At 38.1% G+C, this 24,977-nt stretch overlaps 1 protein-coding gene and 1 long non-coding RNA gene across 2 annotated transcripts in view; one reads left to right on the forward strand and one right to left on the reverse strand.

Annotated features, from left to right (window-relative positions):
* Positions 1-24,063, forward strand: LOC136849892 (transmembrane channel-like protein). The gene is made up of 22 exons (XM_067123405.1): positions 1-251; positions 5,986-6,168; positions 7,349-7,501; positions 8,042-8,186; positions 8,744-8,897; positions 9,244-9,351; positions 10,078-10,204; positions 10,649-10,837; positions 11,387-11,625; positions 12,344-12,532; positions 13,162-13,351; positions 14,428-14,556; positions 14,816-15,168; positions 15,397-16,649; positions 16,831-17,240; positions 18,295-18,461; positions 19,520-19,711; positions 20,024-20,261; positions 20,471-20,559; positions 21,188-21,282; positions 21,630-22,507; positions 23,075-24,063. Exons 2-22 carry the CDS (start codon positions 6,052-6,054, stop codon positions 23,396-23,398), a joined length of 5,739 nt encoding a protein of 1,912 aa, XP_066979506.1. The 5' UTR covers positions 1-251; positions 5,986-6,051; the 3' UTR covers positions 23,399-24,063.
* LOC136849894 (uncharacterized) overlaps positions 12,255-24,977 on the reverse strand; it is a 36,158-nt gene continuing 23,435 nt past the window's right edge. Inside the window, exon 3 of the long non-coding RNA XR_010856459.1 lies at positions 12,255-12,504. This is a non-coding gene — a long non-coding RNA (uncharacterized lncRNA). The remainder of the gene's footprint in view (positions 12,505-24,977) is intronic.

The raw sequence follows: 24,977 nt of genomic DNA on the forward strand, positions 1-24,977 counted from the left end.
TCTAAAGTCAACATCGCGATAGTTCGTCGTCTGATAAATCCTGCGGGGATTTGCACTCTGCGTTTCACGCACCTTAGTTAAAGGTGTACACTTTGACTGTAACATATTTGACTGGATTTGTGCGTTTATCTCTTGACTGGCTTGACAGTCATCGAGGCAGTGGCTGTATTTGAGAAGCATTAACTGCCATTGCTCATCTCCTAAGAAAGTATAGGTTCTTTAGATAAGGTCCAACTGAATACAACCTCAAGGTAAGTAAAGTTACCCTTTCTCTCATTAAGCCCGTTTAAAATTTTATGCAAAAAAGTCAGAAATTTGAAAGGAACTTTTGCTGTTTATAAAGAAAAATATTATTTTCTCGTTTAGAAAGAAAAGTACTTGTTTTTCGCACTTAGAATGAAAAGTACTTTATTTTTTGTTTAGAAAGGGAAGTACTTTCTCGTGTAGAATGAAAAGTACTTTTACTGTTTATGAGGACAAGTACTATCTTCTTGTTTAGAAAGAAAAGTACTTTTTTTTGTTTAGAAAGGAACGTACTTATTTTGTGTAGGGTAATGTTATCCCTAAGATGTGTGTTTTTTTTTGCCAATAAATCATAATATTTATGGCCATATCTTCTCGTATAAAGGCGTTTATGTGTTCATATATTGTTTATTGTTTTACTTATTTGTTCAGCACGAATAATAATAATAATAATAATAATAATAATAATAATAATAATAATAATAATAATAATAATAATAATAATAATAATAATAATAATACATTTCATGCCATAATTGCCGTGTGTTTCTCCTAATATTCTCTTAATGTAACTTTTCGATGACATTCAAAGCTTTTTAAAATGACCAATTATGATGTTTGTATATCTGCGTCAACCCACCTTACATATACTGAGCCGTTCAAATCTTTACTCTTGCACACAGTCTTCCACTTCCTGGATGTCATGGCAAATCCATTTTAATAGCTTTGTTCTACAGCTTTAACCTATTTTCGTTCATTTACATTTAACATACATACTTCACTTCCATAATGGAGAGTTTGGCTCAACAGTCCTTGACCTTTCACACATTTCTATTTTGGAGTTAGTAGACATTCTGTATATAGCAGTATATATATATATATATATATATATATATATATATATATATATATATATATATATATATATATATATACATATACACATACACAAAATTCACTGCACGGGAGTTCATCCATGATTCTGCAGTTTAAAAGTATGAATGTGGCCTGTTATACACAAAGTACATCCTAAATTTCCTATGTCAATTCCATTCTTTGTTCCCAACTTAGTCTTATGTACACATCCTTCAACGCCCTTCGAGGATTGTGAACCAAAAGACGTTTGTACCTAACAGAAAGTGCATTGTAACATTCACTCGCGCATACACATAGGCTAGTCTCCCAAATTTTTGGATGAGAGAGATAGGTTTAGCCCAGTTTAGAGATCCTACCATGCAGAAATAGGTTAATTAATCAGTAAAATGCGCCTTGCTATCTTCCAGTTAACGTATGCAGTCTGGTGCGACCGACAACAGGTACGAGTGCGGCCTGAGAGCCAAAATAGCTTAGACTAGTACCGGTTCATCTTGCAAAATGCCTTAGGCCTATCCTAAGCCCTCCTTTTGAACAAATACTCCTCTAAATACACACTGCCTTGTAAGAATAAATTATTTTAATCAGTTAATCAGTTAAAAGTGTCTTGCTATCTTCCAATTAACGTACGAAGTCTGGTGCAAGCGGCATAGGTCCTAATGAGGTCCGATTGCCCAAAATAGCAAAGTCTAGTGTCGCGTCATCTTGCAATATTCCTAGGCATATCCTAAACCTTTCTTATGACCAAATACTCTTCTAAATTAAATTAACCTGTCATATTCGAGTTAATAAAATTTAAAAGACTCATAGTTTCACGAACAAGTTAAATTTCCCTGATGTTGATAAATCCTGTTAAAAAATAACTTTTTCAAGCCTTTGGTTCACTGGACAACTATAAAAGATTAACTCCATTTAATTACGTCATGACAAACTGGGTTTCAGCTCCGTCAACGCGTATAGGAAAAGTGCACCAGTATGACGAGAGACGTGTCAGAAATCGTGTTTTTAATAAAGAGAGAGAGAGAGAGAGAGAGAGAGAGAGAGAGAGAGAGAGAGAGAGAGAGAGAGAGAGAGTCGTTTGTGGTGGTCAGCCGCTATAAGGAAATTGTCAGGCAAGTATCACTAGACATAAATGTTTAAACATTAAGTCTATATATTTAATACTTTTAAGAGATCTGAGAAGAAAAGATGGGAAAATGGAATAATGAATGAGTGTTTGTTAATGTAGGGGCGAAAATGACAAAATTGTTTCAGATGCAAGATGAGAGAGAGAGAGAGAGAGAGAGAGAGAGAGAGAGAGAGAGAGAGAGAGAGAGAGAGAGAGAGAGAGAGGTAGTTTTGCCAACAGGTGAAGTTGTTCACGCTAGGGTGTGGTTATCGAGTAGCTGTTGGCGCTATGTCCGTTGATTAGGATAGCTGCTGGTTAGGCTCACGCTACTGTACCCCGCCCTCTATCTCTCTTCACCCTTCCCGTGGTGGTCAACTCGACCCAGAACTCGTCCCTACTTGTCCACCACCCACCACCCACCCACCCACCCACCTCACCCACCCACCACCCACCCACCCACCCACTCACTGCTCACCAGCCGAGCTTTGTGTTTGGGACATTACACTGATTAATCAGTGTCCTAATGGTCCTCTCTCTCTCTCTCTCTCTCTGACCTTTCCTGTTCAATTAGTTAAAGAGGTAAGAGATTTTTCCTTCGCTGTCTCTCGTAAATAAACATATGGATCAGACCATACTTGCATACCGTAATCTGATAATTAATGATATTGTATCCTCGTATATGTGTTATTAATATGTGTTTCTTTACCACAGTTACGAACAACACTAAACATTATACATATATATATATATATATGTATATGCATGTATATATATATATATATATATATATATATATATATATCTGTATATATATATAGTTATATATATATATATATATATATATATATATATATATACCTGTATATGTATATATATATATATATATATATATATATATATATATATATATATATATATATATATATATGAATTTCAGTGATATTGTATGTCGAATTCTCTTACACTAAAGTACTACATTATTATTATTAATATTACTATTAAACGACTATTATTTATTGTGCAGCGCCTACCATAAACAGTAATAAACTGTATATAAATACTGTATATGTATCGCTGGAAAGGCTAAGCTTATTATTATTGCAAGATAGTTATACAAAAGTAGTGACTCTCATTTTTTGCCTTTCATAAATCTGGAATCTTTTGGGTTATATAGAAAAGATATAGTTTAACAAGGAGCCAGATTTAAAAGTCTTAAATTTTACAGAGAAGGGTCAAGGTTTCGCTTTTCAGTGAAAGGTTAAACTGAAAGAGAAATCTGAAGAAGTTTGGAGCTGTCTGGAAAGATCCCAGTCACAGAATGAAAGGTACAGAAGAAGAAGAAGAAGAAGAAGACGAAGTAAGAATGAAAGAAGAAGAAAAACAAATATATCTTACCCAAGAAGAACACAGCTGAGAGCCTTCAGGTTCCAATGACGCTCGATGGCCAAAACAGCTATAGTCTAGAATCGGCTCATCTTAAAATATTCCTAGACCGATCCTAAGCCTTCCCCATGAACATATACTCTTCTAAATTAAATGAACCTGTCATATTCAGGTTAATTCAATTTGAAAGACTAATAATATTCATGAAAAAGGTAAATTTCCCCGAAGTTAGTAAATTTATTAAAAAATTAGCTATTTTAAAAGACTTTGGTTCAAGAGAAAAATAAAAAAAAACAAACTTTATTTAATAACTTCATGAAACATTGGGTTTCAACTCCGTCAGCGCGAATAGGGCACAGGAAAAACTGCAAGTTGTCGCTGCTTCTTCTTCTTCTTCTTCTTCTTCTTCTTCTTCTTCTTCTTCTTCTTCTTCTTCTTCTTCTTTTCCGGGAATAGGAAACCCACGCAATTAATCCCACCACTGCGGTGTAAAAACATTGCAAACTCTAATCAAGAGGAGTGGACCACCAACACGTCTCCTCCCCCTCCCCCTCCTCCTTCCTCTTCCCTTCCCCTTTCCTCTTCCTCCCCTCCCCTTCCCCTTCCCCCATACACATACTCTTTTTTCATTAACTCACATCCGTACGGCAGCATTTGAAGGCGAGCAAGCCAGGTGACGTGAGTGACCCAACCTGACGCCTGTTATTGACGGAAATATCTTCGTGATGGAGCGGTTATATGGCTATGGGTGGCCCTGGCAATGCTTGTTTGGTTATGTAATAAGTTTTGTTTGTTCCTTTATATATATTTATATATATATATATATATATATATATATATATATATATATATATATATATATATATATATATTTATATTTATATTTACATACTTTATTTTATTATGTTGTTTTATTACATGTCAGTCAGCTATCTCTCACTGTGTCTAATATATATATATATATATATATATATATATATATATATATATATATATATATATATATATATATATATATATATATATATATTAGACGGTGAGAGATAGCTGACTTGACCATTCGGCTATCAAGAAGGCATGGGTCTTGCAACCTCATCGCTCAATTACCACTGACTCTAAATCAAACTGCAAGCTTTTCATTTATCCGTATTCAGCATCCAAACTTTGCTTCCATAAAGGAGAGGTGGCTCAATAATCCTTTCATGCATTCCAAGTTACCCTCCATTTAAACTGTTCTTCTCTTACACTTCCGTTTTTTCATCTTTCATGATAACCTTCATTGCTCCATTCACCGTAGAGGGGTAGTGCTGTCAGTGCACCTCATGAGGTGCACTGTAGGCATTACTTTGAAGGTTCTTTTCAGCGTGCCATCGGCCCCTAGCTGCAACCCCTTTCGTTCCTTTTGCTGTACCTCCTTTCATATTCTCTTTCTTCCATCTTACTTTCCTCAACCTTCTCCTAACAATTGAGCCATAGTGCAACTACCAAAGGTTCTCCTCCTTCCTGTTACACCTTCCAGACCTTTTTCTGTCAACTTCCGTTTCAGCGCTGAATGGCCTCATAGGTCCCAGTGCTTGGCCTCTGACCTAAATTCTGTATTCAGTTCAGTTCATTGTTCCATTTTCCCTGTTTCCATTTAACCCTCACGAAGTTACCCTTGCTCACTATCACTTTCAGCTTTCATAAGTGTCTGCAATCTCTCTTCACTGGTCCTCATCAGTCTTGAATCATCTGCGATCAGCTCCCACTCTACAGGTCATTCACACCCATTTTTCCCTGTACGACAACTTTGCAACAGGTGGTATGGCTCGAATTACAGCATTGGGTTCACTTCTGCAAGGTACTTGGAACTGAAAAAGTTTAAGAAGTTCATCATTAGCACGTCGCTTTCGTAGAACAGTCACAAACTGCTTTTCATTTTAGGAGTGGCCCTCGTGGAACAAACAGGCAAAGGTTGCCTTTCATTTTAGGTCGTCCTCATGTAACAAAGTCGCCAGCCTTCTTCAGTTTTAGGGGTGGGTCTAGTGGAACAAATAGTCATACACTGCCTTTTATTTCAGGTCGCCCTTTAGGAACAAACAGTCACCCTGTACCTCTTATTTCAGGTCTCCCTCTTGCAACAAACAGTCACGAACTGCCTTTTATTTCAGGGGTCGACCTCGTGGAACAAACAGTCATATACTCCCTTTTATTTCAGGTCTTATTCTTGGAACAAATAGCACGAACTGCCTTTCATTTCAGGGCACCCTCTTGAAACAAACAGCCACCCTGTACCTTTTATTTCAGTCTCCCTCTTGGAGCAAACAGTCACGAACTGTCTTTCATTTCAGAAGTCGCTCTGGTGGAACAAAACAGTCATCAAATGCCCTTTATTTCAGGGGTCGCCCTCGTGGAACAAACAGTCACCAGCCTTCTTCCAATTTAGGCCTGGGGCCAGAGAGACCATGAGTGCAGCAGGGGAAGAAGACGACGCCGCCGCCGGCAACCGGGCAACAACAACAAGCCCTCGGTCTCGAAGTCCCGTCATGGGCGTGGCTGGTCTCATGAGGGACCAAAATAAGGTGAGAGCAGCATGCGATTCGCCACGTGACCTACTTCCTTCTTTCCTCTCTTTTCCTTGTTGCTCCCGGCTGGGCTGTATGCAACAGTTCGTTTCGACCTCTGTCACATCAGCGATGAAATGGTCACCTGACATGAATCGGGAAGGTGCGTTTCAGGTTCCGTTTTTCTAAGTTGCGTTTTCAAGCTTCGGTTTTCTGAGTTACGTTTTCAAGTGTCGTTTTTCTAAGTTATTTCTCAAGTTTCGTTTTTCTAAGAAGTTACGTTTTCAGTTTTTGTTTTTCTGAGTTATGAAAAACGGTTTCAAGTGTCGTTTTTCTAAGTTATTTCTCAAGTTTCGTTTTTCTAAGAAGTTACGTTTTCAGTTTTGGTTTTTCTGAGTCGCGTTTTCAATTTTTGTTTTTCAGCGTTACGTTCTAAAGTTTCGTTTTTCTAAGTTACGTTTTCAAGTTTCGTTTTTCTAAGTTACGTTTTCAAGTTTCGTTTTTCTAAGTCCCGTTCTCAAGTTTAGTTTTGTTAAGGTATGTTTTCAAGTTTCGTGTTTCTAAGTTACGTTTACAAATTTCGTTCTCAAGTTTCGTTTTTCTAAGAAGTTACGTTTTCAATTCTCGTTTTTCTAGGTTTCGTTTCACGCCTTCTTTTTCTATTTTTTTTTTTTTAACGGTTTTGTATTTTTGCTTTTATTCCAAAATAGTTTATTTGAAATTTCTGAAGCGAATCTTTTGCTAATAAAGATTCAGATTATTTTTTTTCTGAAATAATTTTTCATCTACTGAAACTTTTCAACTGCTTATAAATACATTATCTTTTTCCTAATTTTTTTTGTATAAATAACTTATTAATATACTGTAGTGTTACTAGTGGTTATAAACATTATCCTTTTGGTTATGAAATAATTTTTCAATAAACTGAAACGTTATAAGTGCCTACAGTTATTAATTTTAAAAATAATTGTTTGATACACTGAAACGTTACTATGCCTATAAATATTCTTTTGTTCTGAGATTAATGTTTAATATTCTGAAACGTATCTTATGCTTATAAATATTTTTCCATTTGTCCTGGAATAGTCTAATACGAAACCCCCCCTATATTTCAAAGTCACGTTGAATTCAGAAATGAATTCTTCCATTGAAACTCGTAATAGGATGTATATATTCACACATATTAATTCAAAAACAGCAGCAGCAACAGCAACAACAGCAATCAGCGGCTGCTCCCGAAGGAGGGCGAAGAGGTTCGAGCCCCGCAGGTCCTGGGACGGGGATTTTGAGGCTCGACCCCGCGAAGCCGAGAAGATCTTCAGCGGCCTCGGTGGAATTCAAGACTGACAAGGTGCGGACCAAAATTACAACTCATTTTTCGTATTTATACAAAAGTGGGCACCACACATATCTTTTTAGACATCTCCTTAAATACGATTTATCAATGATTTGTTATGTTGGTAATTTAGTAGAGTTAATCTTGGGTATTTTAACACAGTAGAAATTAAACGTCTTTTATTTTGAATTCCGTTGAAATTTGACTGCATCACTGGTTCACCTTCAAAGAAAATTATAGTAATTTTGGTTGTTACTATAGATTCATAAACAAGGCAAGAAATGTTTCATGTGCTAAAATCTTGAGGTTATGAACGTTAAAACAATTAATTTTTATGTCCTTTGAAATAATGATAATTTTATCTATGCTCGTGAAAATTTAGGAATGAAGTGTTTCATATATATATATACGAGTATATATATATATATATATATATATATATATATATATATATATATATATATATATATATATATATATATATATATATATATTTTATTTATACATTTATTTCTTCATTCATCCATTTATTCATTTTTCTCAATCACCTCTCAGGATGACCCGTCTTCTCCTTGTCCGAGTGACCGTTTGAGCGTGACCTGGGCAGACGGGGACAGGTCAGTGTCAAGCGATATGGCTTCGATGGTGCCCAAAGCCTCCGTGTCACCTGACCGTCACTCGGTGAATACCCTTGTCCCAGGTCAGCAAAGTCCCATATTTGTACCCTTTGGTCTCTTATCAGTTAGATGTCCAGCTTCTCAAACTGTTTAATCTCCATCACTCATTTAAAATCCGCAAGGAGTAGTGGCGTCAGTGCACCTCACCTGGACCACTGTAGGCTTTACTGAAAGGTTATTTTGGGCGTTCCTTCTAGGCCCCTAGCTGCAACCACTTTTTTTATTCTTTTACTAGACCTCCATTCCTGCCTCCTTGTTTCCAGCTTGCTGTTCAACCGCTCCAACCCATCTTTTTCACTGTTATGAGCACTGAATGGCTGGAAGTGTCCAGCGCTTGGTTTTATAGCCGAATTTTTCATAAATCAATCGGTAACTCATTCAGAATCAAATATTTCAGGCTAGCCAGTGTATATTTAAACACAATACAACAAATATTTTATATTGTAAAAACATTTGTATTCACAATATACAATATTGTATACATAGTGTATACTTGTAAGTGCATTTCGTTCGCGCGTAGGTGACTGGCAATTACAAAAAAATTACAGCAAAAAACTACAACCCCAGATTTCATTGACAGTTTGTGGCAGCCTTCTTGAGGAACCGCCTGAAGATGAGTTCAGCGTCAGCGTCTCGGCCATCCTCCAAAGGTCCAACTCCAAGTTTTCGAGGAGGAGCACCAAGAAGAGGAAAAAGATGAGGAGTACTTCCATTGTGACGACAAGCTCAGGAGAGTAAGACCTTTTGCTAAAGCTGATATGTTTTCTGAAAATATTTCATCACTTTTTTATCAAGTTGTGCCAGTGTGAATCTTACATTATTTTTTTCTGCAGAAACTAGAACCCTTTATCTTACCGTACTCATTCTTTGATACTATTTTCTCTCTTACCTGAGGGTAGTATCTTACGCTTTTTTTTCTGCAGAAACTAGAGCCCTTTATCTTACTGTACTCATCCTTAGATACTATTTTTTCTCTTACTTCAGGACAGTGGCTTACACTGTTTTTTTTTTCTGCAGAAACTGAAACCCTTTGCCTTACTGTACTCATCTTTTGATACGTTTATCTCTCTCGTACTTCAGGACAGTAGTGGACTTGGAAGGTTCAGGAGCTGAAGATGTTGAGGAAACACTGAAAATCCACAGAGAAGTTCTTGCCGGAGTTAGTCAGCAGTGCTGGCCTATAGAGAGGTAACAGTCTTCTGTGTTGTCCCTTGTGCAGTATTAGAGTACTAGAAAACTTATGTTCGTTTTATTTCTTTTCCCCTGAGTAATGCCCTGCTTGTATGAGATGCATGGCTGCATGTATACTCCACCCTTAGGATATACTCATCATACCGTGTTAACACACTTATACAGAATATACTTTATACACAATTCTGGCAGAAAGGTTTCCCATTACACCTTTCTATTAATATTCTTGCAGTAACTTCTCCGTCAACTATTAATATTAGTAAGTTAGTTCGCCACTGACTGCCATTTTTTTCATGGGCTTTTAGAAAAACCTCTCCTCTTAAGATCAGTTTTTGTTGATCTCATGGAATCTTTCGATTAGTGCTAATGTAACATTATGGGACGAGTAAAACACTCGCAGCAAGTAATCTCTACTAGGGCAGGTATCAGTTTCAGTATGTGTGCTTGCACCATTCATGAGATATTAATCTTTAAAAAAATGCATTCATCTGTTTGATTTATCACGCAATACTCAATTCATTCACTACAACAGAATGTGTTCAGAAATGAAATGATTTCCAACATTGTTAATTTAATCTTTATGACCTACTAAAACATATGAATTGTCTCTGAAATTAAATCATAGAGGGATAATTATGGTAAGCATTAGTCAGACAATTTACAGAGTGTATTTAAAAGAAAAATAATTATTAAAAATATTAATGCTGTTTCCATCTCAATCAGGAAACTGCGACTCGTCCAGACCTCACGTGAGTACATCAAGAAACACGAGGGTGAGATGGAACAGAGATTGGCTCAGTCTACTAGCACCAAGGACGTGCTTCTCAGACACTTCATCAGATTCCGAAGGGTATATATATGTAGAATAAGACTGGTTACAGTTGTTCACTTTTAAGGACATGCTTGTTTTGCTGCCTACTGCGTACTCTACTTGTAATATTTTATCGCCTGATTCTTTACTTCACTGTGATCTTGTTGCTTTGTGATTGTTTTCAATGTTTTGCCAGGCCCATTCTTTAGGCTATCATTCTTTACAGAAATGCTACAGGGTTTTCTTAATAGTTAATTTTTCATTGTTCGTCCTTATCCTTATCCTCTATTTAATTCCTGTACTGTAGGATTTGTCATAACTTCTTGAAAACAACACAGAGAATAATGGCACTCCTGTTCTTCCATAGACCCTACCAAGAAAATGAATTTGAGTGCCAGTTGCTGTAGTATCTAGAGGATAATGTTTTGCAACTTTCAATGAACCTGTAACGTCTCCTTTGTAACTTGCTTCTTTGCGTTGCAGTTCGTACGTAACAGCATCCAGACAGTGTACCAGTGGATCACCGGGTTAGAGCTTTGGCAGAAACGGATCAAGACGATAGAATCGCATTTTGGATCAGCTGTTGCCTCCTATTTCACCTTCCTTCGTTGGGTGCTGGGGCTGAATGTTGCTCTGGTGGCCGTGTTGGCAGCGTTTGTCATCATCCCTGAGGTAAACTGAAAGTTGCGCGACTCCTAAATTTTCCTCGGTTGGATTTGGGACGGCTGATATTTATGTTAAAGTGTTACTCATTTGTTACATAAGGTGTGATTAGGTCTATTTCAGTGGTTACAGTTATCATAACATTTTAAAAGGCTGTCTTCAGATTTTCATTGCTTTTTTAGTACTAAAAGGATGTGATTAAATCTATTTCAGTGGTTATAGTTATCGTAACACTTTTAAGACTCTCTTCAGAAGTTCACTGATTTTTTTTGGTGCAAAAATCTGATTAAATTTATTTAAATTGTCACAGTTTTCATAACACTTTGAAGATTCTCTTGAAAATGTCATACCAAATTTGTATAACGCTTTAAAGAATTTCAGTTTCATTGCTTTTATGGTACAAAGAGTGTGATTAAGTCTATTTCAGTGGTTACAGCTACCATAACACAATGAATATTGCCTTCAGAATTTCAATATTTCTTTGGGTACAATCATGTTAGTCAAATACAAAGATTCTCTCCACTTCTCCTGAGAATTCACAACTGTTTCCCCTCTAAGTTTCTAGCAGCAGATCGCTCGATGGCGGGAGGAAGGAAGACCTTGCTACCGACAGACGTCCTCACTGCCTACGACTTCAAGGTCATGTGGGATTTCGAAGGAATCATGAGGTACTCCCCCATCTTCTATGGCTACTACAGTAAAACTCCGAAGACCAGGGAAGGATATCGCCTGCCTCTCGCTTACTTCTTAGCTACACTGGCTGCCTACGCTTATAGCTTTGTTGCTATACTGAGGAAGTAAGGCATAATTACAATGTCTTTTTCCCTAAATTATTATTATTATTATTATTATTATTATTATTATTATTATTATTATTATTAATTATTTATTCAGAAGATGAATTACTTATGTTATTAATTGAAATTCAATTATTATTATTATTTATTATTATTATTTATTTCTTATTCTTGTCTAATATATTCTTTAACTATTCTTATTATTGTATTATTATTATTGTGTAGAAATAATCACTTTAATCACGTGTGGAACAGAAATAAATTCGATCCTGATGTGAGTCAGAAATTATTATTATTATTATTATTATTATTATTATTATTATTATTATTATTATTATTATTATTATTATTATTATTATTATTATTATTATTCAGGAGATGAACCCTATCCATATGGAACAAGCCCGCAACAGGGGCCATTGACTTGAAATTCAAGCTTCCAAAAAATAAGATGGTGCTCATGTGAAAGAGTTAACAGAAGGTAATGGGAAATGCAGAAAGAACAGACCAGTTATTGGAAAAGGACAAAAAAAAAAAAATTTAAAAGTTTTAAATAGACAAGTTAAAAATAAATCATAAATAGATATGTGATTAGACACCTGGACTAAAAATAAATAATGCTATACACCTGAGTACATGTTGAGTAAAGTCCCATTTTGTCACTAATGTAAATAACAAACCACTGTGATTTTCACTTCACTGACGTATCACTTCCCAGGATGGCAGCCAATTCTCGGATGTCGAAGCTGTCAGAGGACGAAGAGTACACCTTCACTTGGCGGCTGCTGGCAGGCTGGGATTTCACCATTGGGAATCTGGAGGCAGCCCAGAATAAAGTGGCTGCCATCAACACGGGCTTCAGAGAGGCATTACTCGAAGCTAAGGAATCGGAGAGAGAAGAGGAGAGGTAAAAAAAAAAAGTAAAAAATGCGGCGCAATTGAGTTTTCTGTACAGCCGCTACAGCGTATAATCAAGGCCACCGAAAATAGATCCGTCTTTCGGTGGTCACGGTATATGTTGTATGAGCCGTGGCCCATGAAATTTTAACAATGGCCCAGTGGTGGCCTATCATATATCATTGCTAGAAGCACGGTTGTGGCTAACTTTAACCTTAAATAAAAACTACTGAGGCTAGAGGGTTGCAATTTGGTATGTTTGATGATTGGAGGGTGGATGATCGACATGCCAATTTGCAACCCTCTAGCCTCAGTAGTTTTTAAGACTGAGGGCGGACAGAAAAAGTGCAGACTGAGTAAAGTGCGGACGGACAGACAAAGCCGGCACAATAGTTTTCTTTTACAGAAATTAAAAATCCAAAAGATTAATTTTTGTTTAAATACAGTCTTGCACATTTTACATAAGGCTGGTGGGCGTGTATGTGTGAAGTGTTATCGTGATTACAGCCTGACGGCAAGTAATGGCGACGAAACAGTTTTTCCTCTTGAGAAAGAAAGAAGATAGTCGTCCAGGGAATCTTAAACATAAACAAGAATCTACAATCTCACGTCTTAGGCCTACTGATCATTTCTTTTCAGCTGGAAGATCCGAGCTCGCCGACTCCTCGCCCACCTGATCGTGGTGGGCCTCATCGCCGCCAGCGTCTACGCCGTGATTCTCCTCGTCAAGAGATCGGAGGACGTCGACTACACCTCCTCGTGGTACCGCCAGAACGAGCTGACTATCATCCTGACGCTCATCTCCTTCGTGTATCCGAGTCTCTTCGATGTGAGGTTTCGGGAAGGATAAGATTCGGTTTATTTCTTTTTTTCAAATTAGTTTAATGTTTGCCAGGGTGGCGATTAGGCCTAAGCCGTTAAGATTCCGGAAAGTATGAGATTTGAGATTCAGTTTTCTTAAAAAGAGGCAGATATTTGTCATAGCAGTAACTACTGTAGGCCTAAGCCTGTAAGGTTACGGAAAGGATATGATTCGGTTATTTCTCTTTTCAAGGGCTGATGTTTGTTAGAGTAGTGACTAGGCCTAAGCCATGTTTTGTCGTACTTTTATTTAAAAAAAAAAAAGGTAGATTTTGTCAGAGTAGTGAGAAGGCCCAAGCCATTTTTTCTTGTACTTAAAAAAAAAAAAGGTAGATGGTTGTCAGTGTAGTGACTAGGCTTAAGCCATTTTTCTCGTACTTTTTTGAAAAAAGGGTAGTTGTTTGTCAGGGTGGTGACTAGGCTTAAGCCATGTTTTCTTGTACTTTTTTTTTAAAAAAAAGGTAGATGTTTGTCAGAGTAGTGACTAGGACTAAGCCTTTTTTTTAAAGGGTAGATGTTTGGCAGAGTAGTGACTGGGCCTAAGCCATTTTTTCTCACACTTTTTTTTCAAAAGGGTAGATGTTTGTCAGAGTAGTGACCAGTCTTAAGCAATTTTTTTCTCTTACAATTTGTTTAAAAACGGCAGATATTAGTCAGAGTAGTGACTAGGCCTAACCCTTTTTTTTATGCATTCTCTTGCGATGTCGAATTTCAGATTAAAGTAGATTTATATGCATGAATTTATGATGAATCAAAATACAGTACTTATGGAATTTTGGGACAGTATAGAGATGATTTCATTAAATCGTCAGGTGTTCTCAATTTGTTGCCGAAGTTTGATAATACTATATAGAAAACTATTATTTCTTTATGGGTGGTTCTTTCAATATGAAAACAGTTATTTGGACAGGTATATGTTCAGTAAACGTACAGATGCTTTCAGGTAGCTTATCTATTGTGAACAACGCTAAGAATCTATTCCCACTCAAAAAACAAAGACGCATTTATGAAACAAAAAACTGTAAAATATCGAAATGATTTCAGCTGGTTGGACTGTTAGAACTAAGACACCCGAAGAACCAGCTTCAATGGCAACTGGCTCGAATCATGGCTTTGAACTTGCTTAATCTTTATACACTGATCTTTGCTCTCTTCAACAAAGTCTACGATATGGTAAGTCAAAAGTCTTCCAATGAATTCTGCTGATATCTTTTTAGCATTGTTAAATAAAAGCAAAAGTGATCACACGTGTTTTGCGTAGTTTAAAACAGAAGTGTTTTGCTTGATATTGCCCGAAGAGAATACAAAATCATGTATTCTATTTTGTAATATACTTTTGTAATCATAGTGTCTTTGGAAGCACTTTGTTATGTGGAACACAACATATAAATTTGAATAAATAAAAAGAAAATATGTATTCTACTAATTTCAGACGACTGAACTTCGGGCAATAAAAGACAACATGACTCAGAGTTATGGGGGGGAACTGACTACCCTCCCCATTGACCCGAATGATTTCAACACGCCGCCCTTCGCCAACGAAACCCAGAGTCCCTGGCTGATCTTGAACGAAACTGAGTACTCCTTGACCACAGATCCTTACAATATATCAACTTACGACTTCGGGAATGACGAAGTGAATGCCACACTCCAGGATTTCTTAAACTCGACCCCATCAGTGTCGCCTGATGCGACAGCCATTGTTGGGTCAACTATGACAAATACTCCGTTAGATGTAGTTTCAGCCGTTGGTTCGACGTTGTTTTTCATCACCACTATCGCTGGGTAAGTTTTTAGACAGATTTTTCTTTCCTCGTAAACACCCCAGCTGTAAGTTTTGAAACGACACTTGCATGCTGTACCACGACCTCCAATGCATGCTTTCATTCTTATTGGCAGTATCTAAGCCCCCCTTTGGTATAGGCCGCTTGACATTGCTTTTGTACGTACGTAGAAAAGTTTAAACGCATATTAGCATCGTGTTATTAAGTTTTTTTCCTTTTTTTTCTACAGGATGTCACAATCAGGGACTGAAAGTTCGACAAAGAGTGCCTGCAGAAGAGTCATAGTGCCATGTCGAACTACGACAGTAGAAGTAACTGAGTCCCCTACGCGAGGGGATGTACTAACCAACACATCTACGTATGATTTCAGCAATTTCACTTCCGATTACGGTGAAGTTACCTCCATGACCACCCAGGATGGAGTAGATCTCACCACCAACGTGTCTGTACCACTGGATGCCGAAAACACGACGTTTTTCGACGGATATCCGACTCTTTCTAGTGAAAATACGACTCTTTCTGGTGAAGATACGACTTCTGTCGACCTTTACGAATATGAGACGCTTCCGCCTGAGAGGAATTTATCAGCAAATGGATCTTTACCTCTTGACGAGGAAATGCTGGTCAATAGATCTCAAAATCTATATGAAGAAATGGTGAGCAACAACACTGAAGTGATGACGAGCCCGCGAGAGATAGTAGTGATGACGAGTGATGATACCCAGCCTTCGACAGAGCAGACAAGGCTGTGGACCTCTGCTCCCGCTAGAAGCGCCGATGACAAAGCCTTTCGAGATCTGATGAAAGCAATGCCAGGGTTCCCTGGCATTTTTGGAACTACTCTGGAAGACGGGAATTTCGACCTGAGTGGGAACTACGGAGCTGAAAACACAGAACCTGATTTTGCAGATGGCAGTCACTCAGACTCAGGTAACCGGAGAAGGAAACGCGACGCCGGGAGAAAGTCTGAAGGAATTGTAGTAAACAAACATTCGCGCAGGAGACGATCTGCAAGTTCCGTCGATTACAGGGACCTGGGTAATGACGTCCTTTTTATACCGGGCTTATCTCTCTCAGGCGACAAGCCTGAAGCAAACGAGAGCCTGCCCTTCAGTCTGACGAATACCCAAGAAAACGTCACATCATTATCCTCCGGTGACTTATTAAATTTCATTGATATTGACGCTGATAACCAGACTTATTATAACGATACGGACGGCGGTACTTCGACAACTGTCAGCAATTTCATTCCAACGACGAAAGACAGGGGCCCCTTCTGGGACGAGTTGGTCAAGGGCGTTCGCCAAGAGGTCACTGAAGATGGTACCACCACCTCTGGGTATGGCGACAACGCAACTGAGAGTCTCACAGATATGCCCACAGATCCTCAGTTATCAAACGACACGACAGAAACACCACAAGACGAACATAACGTTTTCGTAGACGAGGAAACTGGTGCCTGTTACATCATAAACTGCACAGGTGGTATTACAATTGTGGAAAGCAATACAGAAATAATAAGACTGATCTCTGAATTTCCAATTTGTTGATACAGTATGTCTTAACAATGTATTGAGTTTCATTTCCAAGGTATTAGCTAATCTATCTTTGTAACAAATGCCGCTCACGTTCTCACAAGTAACAATTTTATCTTTTTCCTCAGCTTATTCAGATGAGACTACCACGAGAGAATTTTCTTCTTCTTCTACCACCCAACCTGCAACGAGTGAATCTACTCCTTCCCCAACCAGTACTCTTACAACTTCATCAGTATCCATGACAACCATTCCAGATACGTCGACAGTCTTCCCTGGTAGCTCCAGGACGAGTAGCACCACAGAATCCACTTCTGAAATCACCAGCACGACGACAGACTGGGACTCTACTACTCCAGAGGTGCCTTCAACTACTACTTCTGGTAAAGAAACGTCTCCTTTCCTAGTCCAACCGATGAAGAATAATCCAGAGAAGTGGACGCATCTTTTGCCTTCCACCGAGCAGAAAAAGCTACGTAAGCTGTGCTGGGAGACGATGTTTGGGCAGGAGATTATCAAGTTGACTGTCATGGACTTGGTAAGAAGAATAATATCACTGCTAGCCTTCAAGTTTTGTGTTTTTTCTTCTGTCAGTTTTAGCTTTATGGAGTTGTGTCTGATGTGTTCTCAAAACTGTAAATTTTGTGCACTCTTACCTGACTGCCCCTCTTTGAACTTTGTGCATTTTTGCTTTGATACCCCTCTATAGGCTAAAGTTTGCATTTTTCCTGATTATCTGAAATTTTTGCATTTTGTGAATATCCCTGCATTTTGTTGCATTTTTGTCTGGCTCCACCCTTTTAAATTTTGCCGCACTTTGCTGAATACCCTCTTCATATTTTGAAAATTGTTGCCTGAATACCCCTCTTTAAATTAGGCGAATTTTTTCCATAGTACCCCTCTATAAACATTGTGTATTTTTACCTGAATACCCCTCTTTAAATTTTGCGCAATTTTGCCTGAATTTTCCTCTTTAAATTTTGTGCATTTTCTTGAATACCTCCCTTTGAATTTTGTGCATTTTTGCCTGAGTGCCCACTGGTCAGAATTTTCTTACACTAATTATGTTCATTCAGTTTCATTTAAGACGACTACTGGTTTGATTACCAATCCAGTTCTATCTGTGAAATGTCAGTCTATTTTCAAGCTTCTTATTTCTTAAACAGCCTTTCAAGATGTACTCCAGTCATGAGGTGGTCACACCTCTTCATGACTCCTTCCAGTGTCTTTGGTAATGTCTTCTCTATGTACTGAATTCTGGTTCCATCTAGGCTAATTTAATACTTTTCTATGGCTGCCTTTTCTGTCACCAAGATAACAGAAGTAATTTACATGCTCCTCCATCTTTTCCCCTTTCCAGACCAAAAAGGGTTAAAGCTAAGCCAGAATGAGTCTCAAGGGGTCGTCGGCTGTTACCATGGCTTTCTGTACTGCTTGGTTTGTTTTTTTCTAGCGGTCTGATTTTTTACAAAAATGAAAAACACACTTCGTAAAATCTTTATGTCTGCAATATTATCAGCGAAATTACACCCTTTAATCCAGATGTTTCAGGTCAAACGCCTTTCACTTTAAACCCCTTGTGCCTCCTTTAGGTGATAACAGTCGGAACCATAGTGATAGGAGATTACATCCGAGCTGTCGTGGTCAGATTTTGCAACGGATGCTGCTGGTGGGACCTGGAGAAACAGTTTCCTGGGTATCCTGACTTTAAGATCGCGGAGAACATCCTCCACCTCGTCAACAATCAAGGGATGATTTGGTAAGATCTGTGTTAGACTGCACGAATTTAATTGACATTTTTCTTGAAGCAGGAATGTAGGATTGTTTGTTTTACTCGTAATTCAGGAAGGTTTAGGTTATGTTATATTATCAATATATTCATATATATATATATATATATATATATATATATATATATATATATATATATATATATATATATATACACATATATATATATATATATATATATATATATATATATATATATATATTATATATATTCATATATATATATATATATATATATATATATATATATATATATATATATATATATATATATATATATATACACATATATATACATATATATATATATATATATATATATATATATATATATATATATATATATATATTGTTAACATTTATTCTTTATTCGTAAAATTTTTTTTCACATTCAAATGTTCATCCATTTGCTCTGAAGGCAATAACTTTTAGTAGGAAAACAGAGGTACATTATAGAGTCAGTAAATGAAGTGTCAGTCTTAATATGTATTATTATAAATTAAGCAATCAGAAGGTTGACCACAGTCGAGAAAGCACTGTCAAGAAGAGTTGCACTATATGCTCACAGGTACTGGCAAAGGAAGGATGAAAGCTCATTAATCAGAGTGCCACATATCAGTGTCTCTGTACCACCTGACAGTAAACAGAGCAGCTACAGTCACCTTTTGTACAGGAGCAAAATTTTATACTGTAGGCTACTCCCTGAGTCTTTCTGATGTGCTGTCTTAAGTATTGCGTAAGTTAGTGTCTTAAGAACGATAAAAAAAAAAAGTGTCCTTTATGAGATACTCTGTACCAGCTTACAGCAAGCCGAGCAGCTGTACTACTACAGGTATGAACACACAGGAAACAATCCACTTTTATACAGGGGCAAAATTTTTTAGCCCTATTGTACTCAATAACAGTCTTTCTAGCGTGCTGTCCTAGGAACTGGTAACTTATGACTAATGCTGTCATAGCATCTTCAGAATGACAACATTTAAAGAACACAGTAAGCATTCTCTCACGCTGTGTTCGTATTCGCAGGATGGGAATGTTCTTCTCCCCAGGACTCCCCGCGGCCAACATCCTTAAGTTGCTCCTGCTTCTGTACGTCAGATCCTGGGCTGTAGTCACGTCCAATGTACCACCAGAGGTCGTCTTCAAAGCTTCGAATAACAACAACTTTTATCTGTTGTTTCTGCTGGCAATGCTCTTCTTGTGCACCTTGCCTGTTGGGTGAGTCTCCTCCAGTCTTGGTTTTGCTCAGTCATTCCTCTAAACTACAGGCCTAATGCTGATTTTTAAAACTTTAGTAATCTGAAGAGATTGAGAAATGGATTAGTACAGAATAACCTGCGACTGTAAATTTAGAATCTCCTGGTCATTTTTTGCTAGATACGTTTGTAATTTCAGTTGCCACAAGGCCTCTTAACTTTTCGATTTCTACATGCTTTGTAAACACTGGTCTCTATCAGACCTAGATTACTAAAACTTTTAACGCATCCCTGGAAGGGCTATAAATTGCTAAAACTTTCAAATTTCCTTCAGGTATGCAGTGGTATGGCTCGAACCTTCTTGGCATTGTGGTCCCTTCAGTGACTACCCGAAAATATACCAGCTGGCCACTTCTACATTAATTGGTGGCTTACCAAGCTCTCTGTACCCAGTCATAGACTACGTGTCCTCTCCGGGCATAGTCATCCCAGCAGGCTTGCTTCTCGTCCTCATCATTTACTACTTGCTTTCTCTGACTGCTGCGCTGAGGGAGGCCAACGGCGACCTAAGGGTTAGGGGACTATGCACATTTGTATAAAAAAGGAGTGCTTTTCTGTTATCCGTCAGTGGCATTTACTTTTGACTAGGCCTAACTAACCTATGTCTGTAGCTTTTTGTCCAAAGAAGATTTGTTTACACACCAAACATTTCTCGAGCTTAGGGTTCTCAGATCTAGCTCGTTTAATACCCCTCTAAGCATGACCTGCGTCTTTCTTTTAGGATCAACTTCGTCAGGAGAGGTCAGCTGACAAGAAGAAGAACATGGAAGCTAAGTCAGGCAAGGGCAGAGCAGAAACACCAACAACAAGGTACTGTCTTCCTCTCTGTGTGGTGCGTTCTGACCTCATCAAAGGTCATCCATATGTAAATATAGTTTTTTCAAGAACTGTACTGTAGAATCTGTTCTGACCTCACCAATGGTCATTCATAAGCCAAAATAGTTTTTGCAAATGCTCTAGAATCTATTCTGACATCACCAATGGCCATTCACGTTTAAATATAGTTTTCAAATGCTCTAGAATCTATTCTGACCTCACCGATGGCCATTCATGTTTAAATAGTTTTCAAAAGTTTTAGATTCTATTCTGATCTCACTAATAGTTATACATTAGTAAATATAGTTTTGCAAGTGCTCTAGAATCAATGCTTAGCAAGTAGTTCATGAATATTTTCATGAAAGTCAGTGACTACGAAAGTTGTCTAAAGTAAGTATGACTGAAAAATGATATTTATCTTTGACCATGAAATTGAACTAGTCAGATGATTTACATGCCATAATACTTACATATTTTTTTCAAATTTTAACCAGCTCCTCTTGATGTTAGTTAAATTTTAGAACAAGTAAGTTACAAATTACACAGAAAGCAATGACACAATTGATTGCAATGACAGTAATATTTGACCAGTATTATTTGACCTTTCCTCAAATGCCAACAGGTGGGGTCGAATATTACCTCTTACTCCACTGCCCAGGCATCGTCTGGACGGGGTCAGCGAGGCGGAAAAACCATCGAACCTCAAGTCACCCTCAGGTACATCTTGCTGAAGCTGTGACCACAGGTCAAAGTACCGTATAGTATCTTTACTTTTGATATATAAATAAGTACAAGACTTTTTGTTTTATGAGATTTCAAAGGCTGTAATATAATGCACTCTGCTCATTATGTTATTGTTTTTGTTGTCTCAAAATTTGTAAATAAGATGACCTCGGGGCAAAATACCCTACAGTATCTTTTCTTTTGATATATACACAAGTACCAAGACTCTGTTTTATAAGATCACAAAGGCTATATTATGCAGTGTAGATAAAAGATTGTGGGTCTCATTTCTTAGCTAATAATTGTCTGGGATGTATACCTTGTCTTCTTTTGCTTCACAGTGACCTCTCCTGACCCAATTCTCCCGCGCAATTCTCCTTCCCAAGAACCACAGAAGGGAAAAGACGATGGACCTTGGCCGGACGACATCACAGACCTGGGTCACTCAGAGGTGTTCGATGACTCGCTTTCCGAACCCCGTAAGACAGGCAAGGACACACCAGTCAAGGAAAAGGGTGAAAAGGCTTCTGACGCCAATGCAGCTCGGTCAGATCAGAAGAGGCACCACAGGGAAAGAAGAACCAGAGGAGGAGGAGGAGGAGGAGGAGGAGGAGGAGGAGGAGGAGGCGGAGAAGAAGATGGTGAATACGACCAAGCTCACAGAAGCAGTAGACATAATAAGAGCAGACACAACTCCTACGGGTCGCGGGAGGAAGATGACATCAGCTTGCCGCGCGCGCCAAGAATCAAGCACAGGCAAAAACCCCACAGGACCTCCCAGGAAAGAAGGCAATCTGATGAGAGCAACCATCGAGATTCCCCAACCAGGGGCAAACACATCCGCAGGTCAAGTATAGTAGATTCCCCTACGCTGAAACGCAAGAAATCTGGGAGCCTCCACTCGAAAATCAAAGAGAAGATGCCCCAGGAGTGCGTCCAAGAGCTGAATCAAGTTCTGCAGCAGAAGGAAGCCAAGCAGGGCAAATTGCCAAAGCTCTTGATCAAGGCAGACTCTCAGAAGCCTGCTGAAGCCCAGAATACAAAGTCATCTCAGGGGCGTCATCGTAGAGAACCCTCTATTATAAAAATGGACGACATAAAGAATTCTCACGGGAAGAACGGCCAGGGCAAGGTCGCCACTTCCCAAACAGGCCAACCGGGTCACCATCGCAGCAGTTCTGACGAGTCTGGGGGCATGCAGACAATACCTGTCATAAAGGTGAGATGGTATATGTTCTTATTTACTTTGTAACTCGCTGTCGAACTTCTCAGTTCCAGAGTTCCTTTCTTCCTCCTCACACCGTTGGACTGTGGAACAGTCTCCCTACTGAGGATGTTGTGCAACTGGAATCTCAGAAGTTCAAGCAAAGATGCAATGCACTACTACCCTAAAGCAATTCTCCTTGTATTTTATAATTCACTTACATTTTTATATATCTATTTATTTATTTTCTTCTTTTGTAATAACTGATTTCTTCTTTCCTGTTACCTTCTGTTATTTCTTTCAAATGGCCTTTGTATGCCCGTTCCATATGTATAGGGTTCATCTTCTGAATAATAATAATAATAATAATAATAATAATAATAATAATAATAATAATAATAATAATAAATATCACGAATTATCAAATAAAGGAAAATCATTTCCTAATTGCGAAATATTTCAGGTAGTCGCTTAAAATGCTGTCTGAAACATAAGTTTTCCTTCTAGAGAGTGATCTCATAATGCTGAAGCTCTTGAGTCAAATTCAGTTCACGCCACCAAAGCACCTGATTTCTCCACCAGATAAGCAAAGAAGACAGCGTGGAGAGGTCACTGCAACAGGCCAGGTTGGAGAGACAAGCCAGAGCCACTGAGGAAGACTTCGACACCGGCAGTGAACAGCAGTCTATGAGTACCACGGGCACAACACCTTCCCCAAAGCAAGTGAAAGACGACGCCACAGCTAGTGGTGGAGGTCGAGACAGCACGGCATCTCAGGTCAAATCCCCTCCTCCTTTAGAGACTGACCTCGACGAGCCGTTCAGCCAGAGCCTGGATGACCCCACGGTGACCTCAGACAAGACGCAGCTGCTGGGGAAGGATGAAGGAGCCTGCAGTACTAGCTAAGGAGGAAGAAGTCGAGGATTCTGGGAGCCCAACGTCGAATGAAGAGAGTACTTTGCTTGATAATAACTAAGTTTGATTCAGATTTCATCGAATACATTTGCTATTATTCGTATAATGCACTTCATCTGACACTTAACTGATCCTTTCTAACTGCACATCAACAAAGGAATAACAGAAGCATTAATCAGTTCGTCTAGTTCTGTGCTTTAGGCCTATGTTTTGAGTTTCTTCTTCATTAAAGTAGCATCTAGGATTTTCAAGAATGATTTTGATAAAAAATAACTTAAGATTCAGTGTACATTCTTATTCAGAAGGATAAAAACAAGTCATTTATACAATAATACCTTTACTTCACCGAATAGGCCTATGTAGAATTAGCTGCTGCGTAATTAATACTTATCTTCGTAACAATCTGTCATGGGTCCATCTCTGAAACACTTCTATATGTATCCAACTTAAAGGATCTATTTATAACTTTGATATCAAGAATATATTTTCTAGATTTTCTAGATTTTATATGGCACTTGTACTGTACGTCACCTCCATGTCAACATGGAGAATTATTTGTAAAACCACAGTTTTCTTTTTGTTTTTAGTAACTTTACCAGAAATAATATTCTTAACCGTACGCCCAAATTAGCAATAAAAAAGGTGATCGTGATGAAGGAGGATTTAAAGGTTATTTTCCCTTATTACTGGACCGAGTTGAAATCAGATCCTGGTGTTCACAAGTGCAAATTACTACGACGTTCTCCAAGAAGTTTCAAGAGACCTTGTTACATATATGCATATATATATATACATATATATGTGTGCATAACTGTGTTAATACTGTAAGTGTACATGAGCTTGGACATATATAGACATGTGGAAGCACAATCGAATTTAAATACACATGTGTGTGTGTATTTGGGATACAGCTGGGATTGCGTTTTCTTATATACATTTTTAGTCTTTTTTCCATGTTATTCTATTTTCCGTTTCCACAACTATTCATTTATTATCTGCCTCTTTATTTTTTATGTATGGGCTTACACGTTCATAAACTACTTATACATATTGTTAGACATCAAAGGAGAACGGTCCCCATAGAAATACCTGAAAATTGGTTCTCATTCCACCAGCCAATGGGAGATCGTTTACAAAGGCGCTTTGCCCAAAAACCGAAGTTTTCAGCCAATGGAAGAGGGCGACAGAAACGTGCATGGTGGAGGCCTCTGATTGGCCAAAGCAATTCCTTCCCTGACAGTGTCAGACTCAGTGGAAATCGCTGTGATGACGGATGGTCTCCAGCACAAACCAGAGCTTATGGAATGAAGAAAAGGATTCTGGTAAGATAAGGAGTTTCTTGGGTCATATTTATGATTTTGTAGAAGTTTGTGGTTTGATTGACCACTGGAAATCTTAAGAATGTTACGGAAAGGGGTATTGTGGTCACTGAATTTAGAATTTTGGAACTTTTGCGAAAATTTCTGTAGGCCGTCAAGTCTGAAGCTGGAAGGCTGTTGTGTACTTGTAGAAAAATTGACTTAGTACATTTTTGCGAAGATTCTGAGGACATTGAACGTATTTGTGGATT

Source organism: Macrobrachium rosenbergii, chromosome 21 (assembly GCF_040412425.1).
Source record: "Macrobrachium rosenbergii isolate ZJJX-2024 chromosome 21, ASM4041242v1, whole genome shotgun sequence".
Classification (NCBI taxonomy): domain Eukaryota; kingdom Metazoa; phylum Arthropoda; class Malacostraca; order Decapoda; family Palaemonidae; genus Macrobrachium; species Macrobrachium rosenbergii.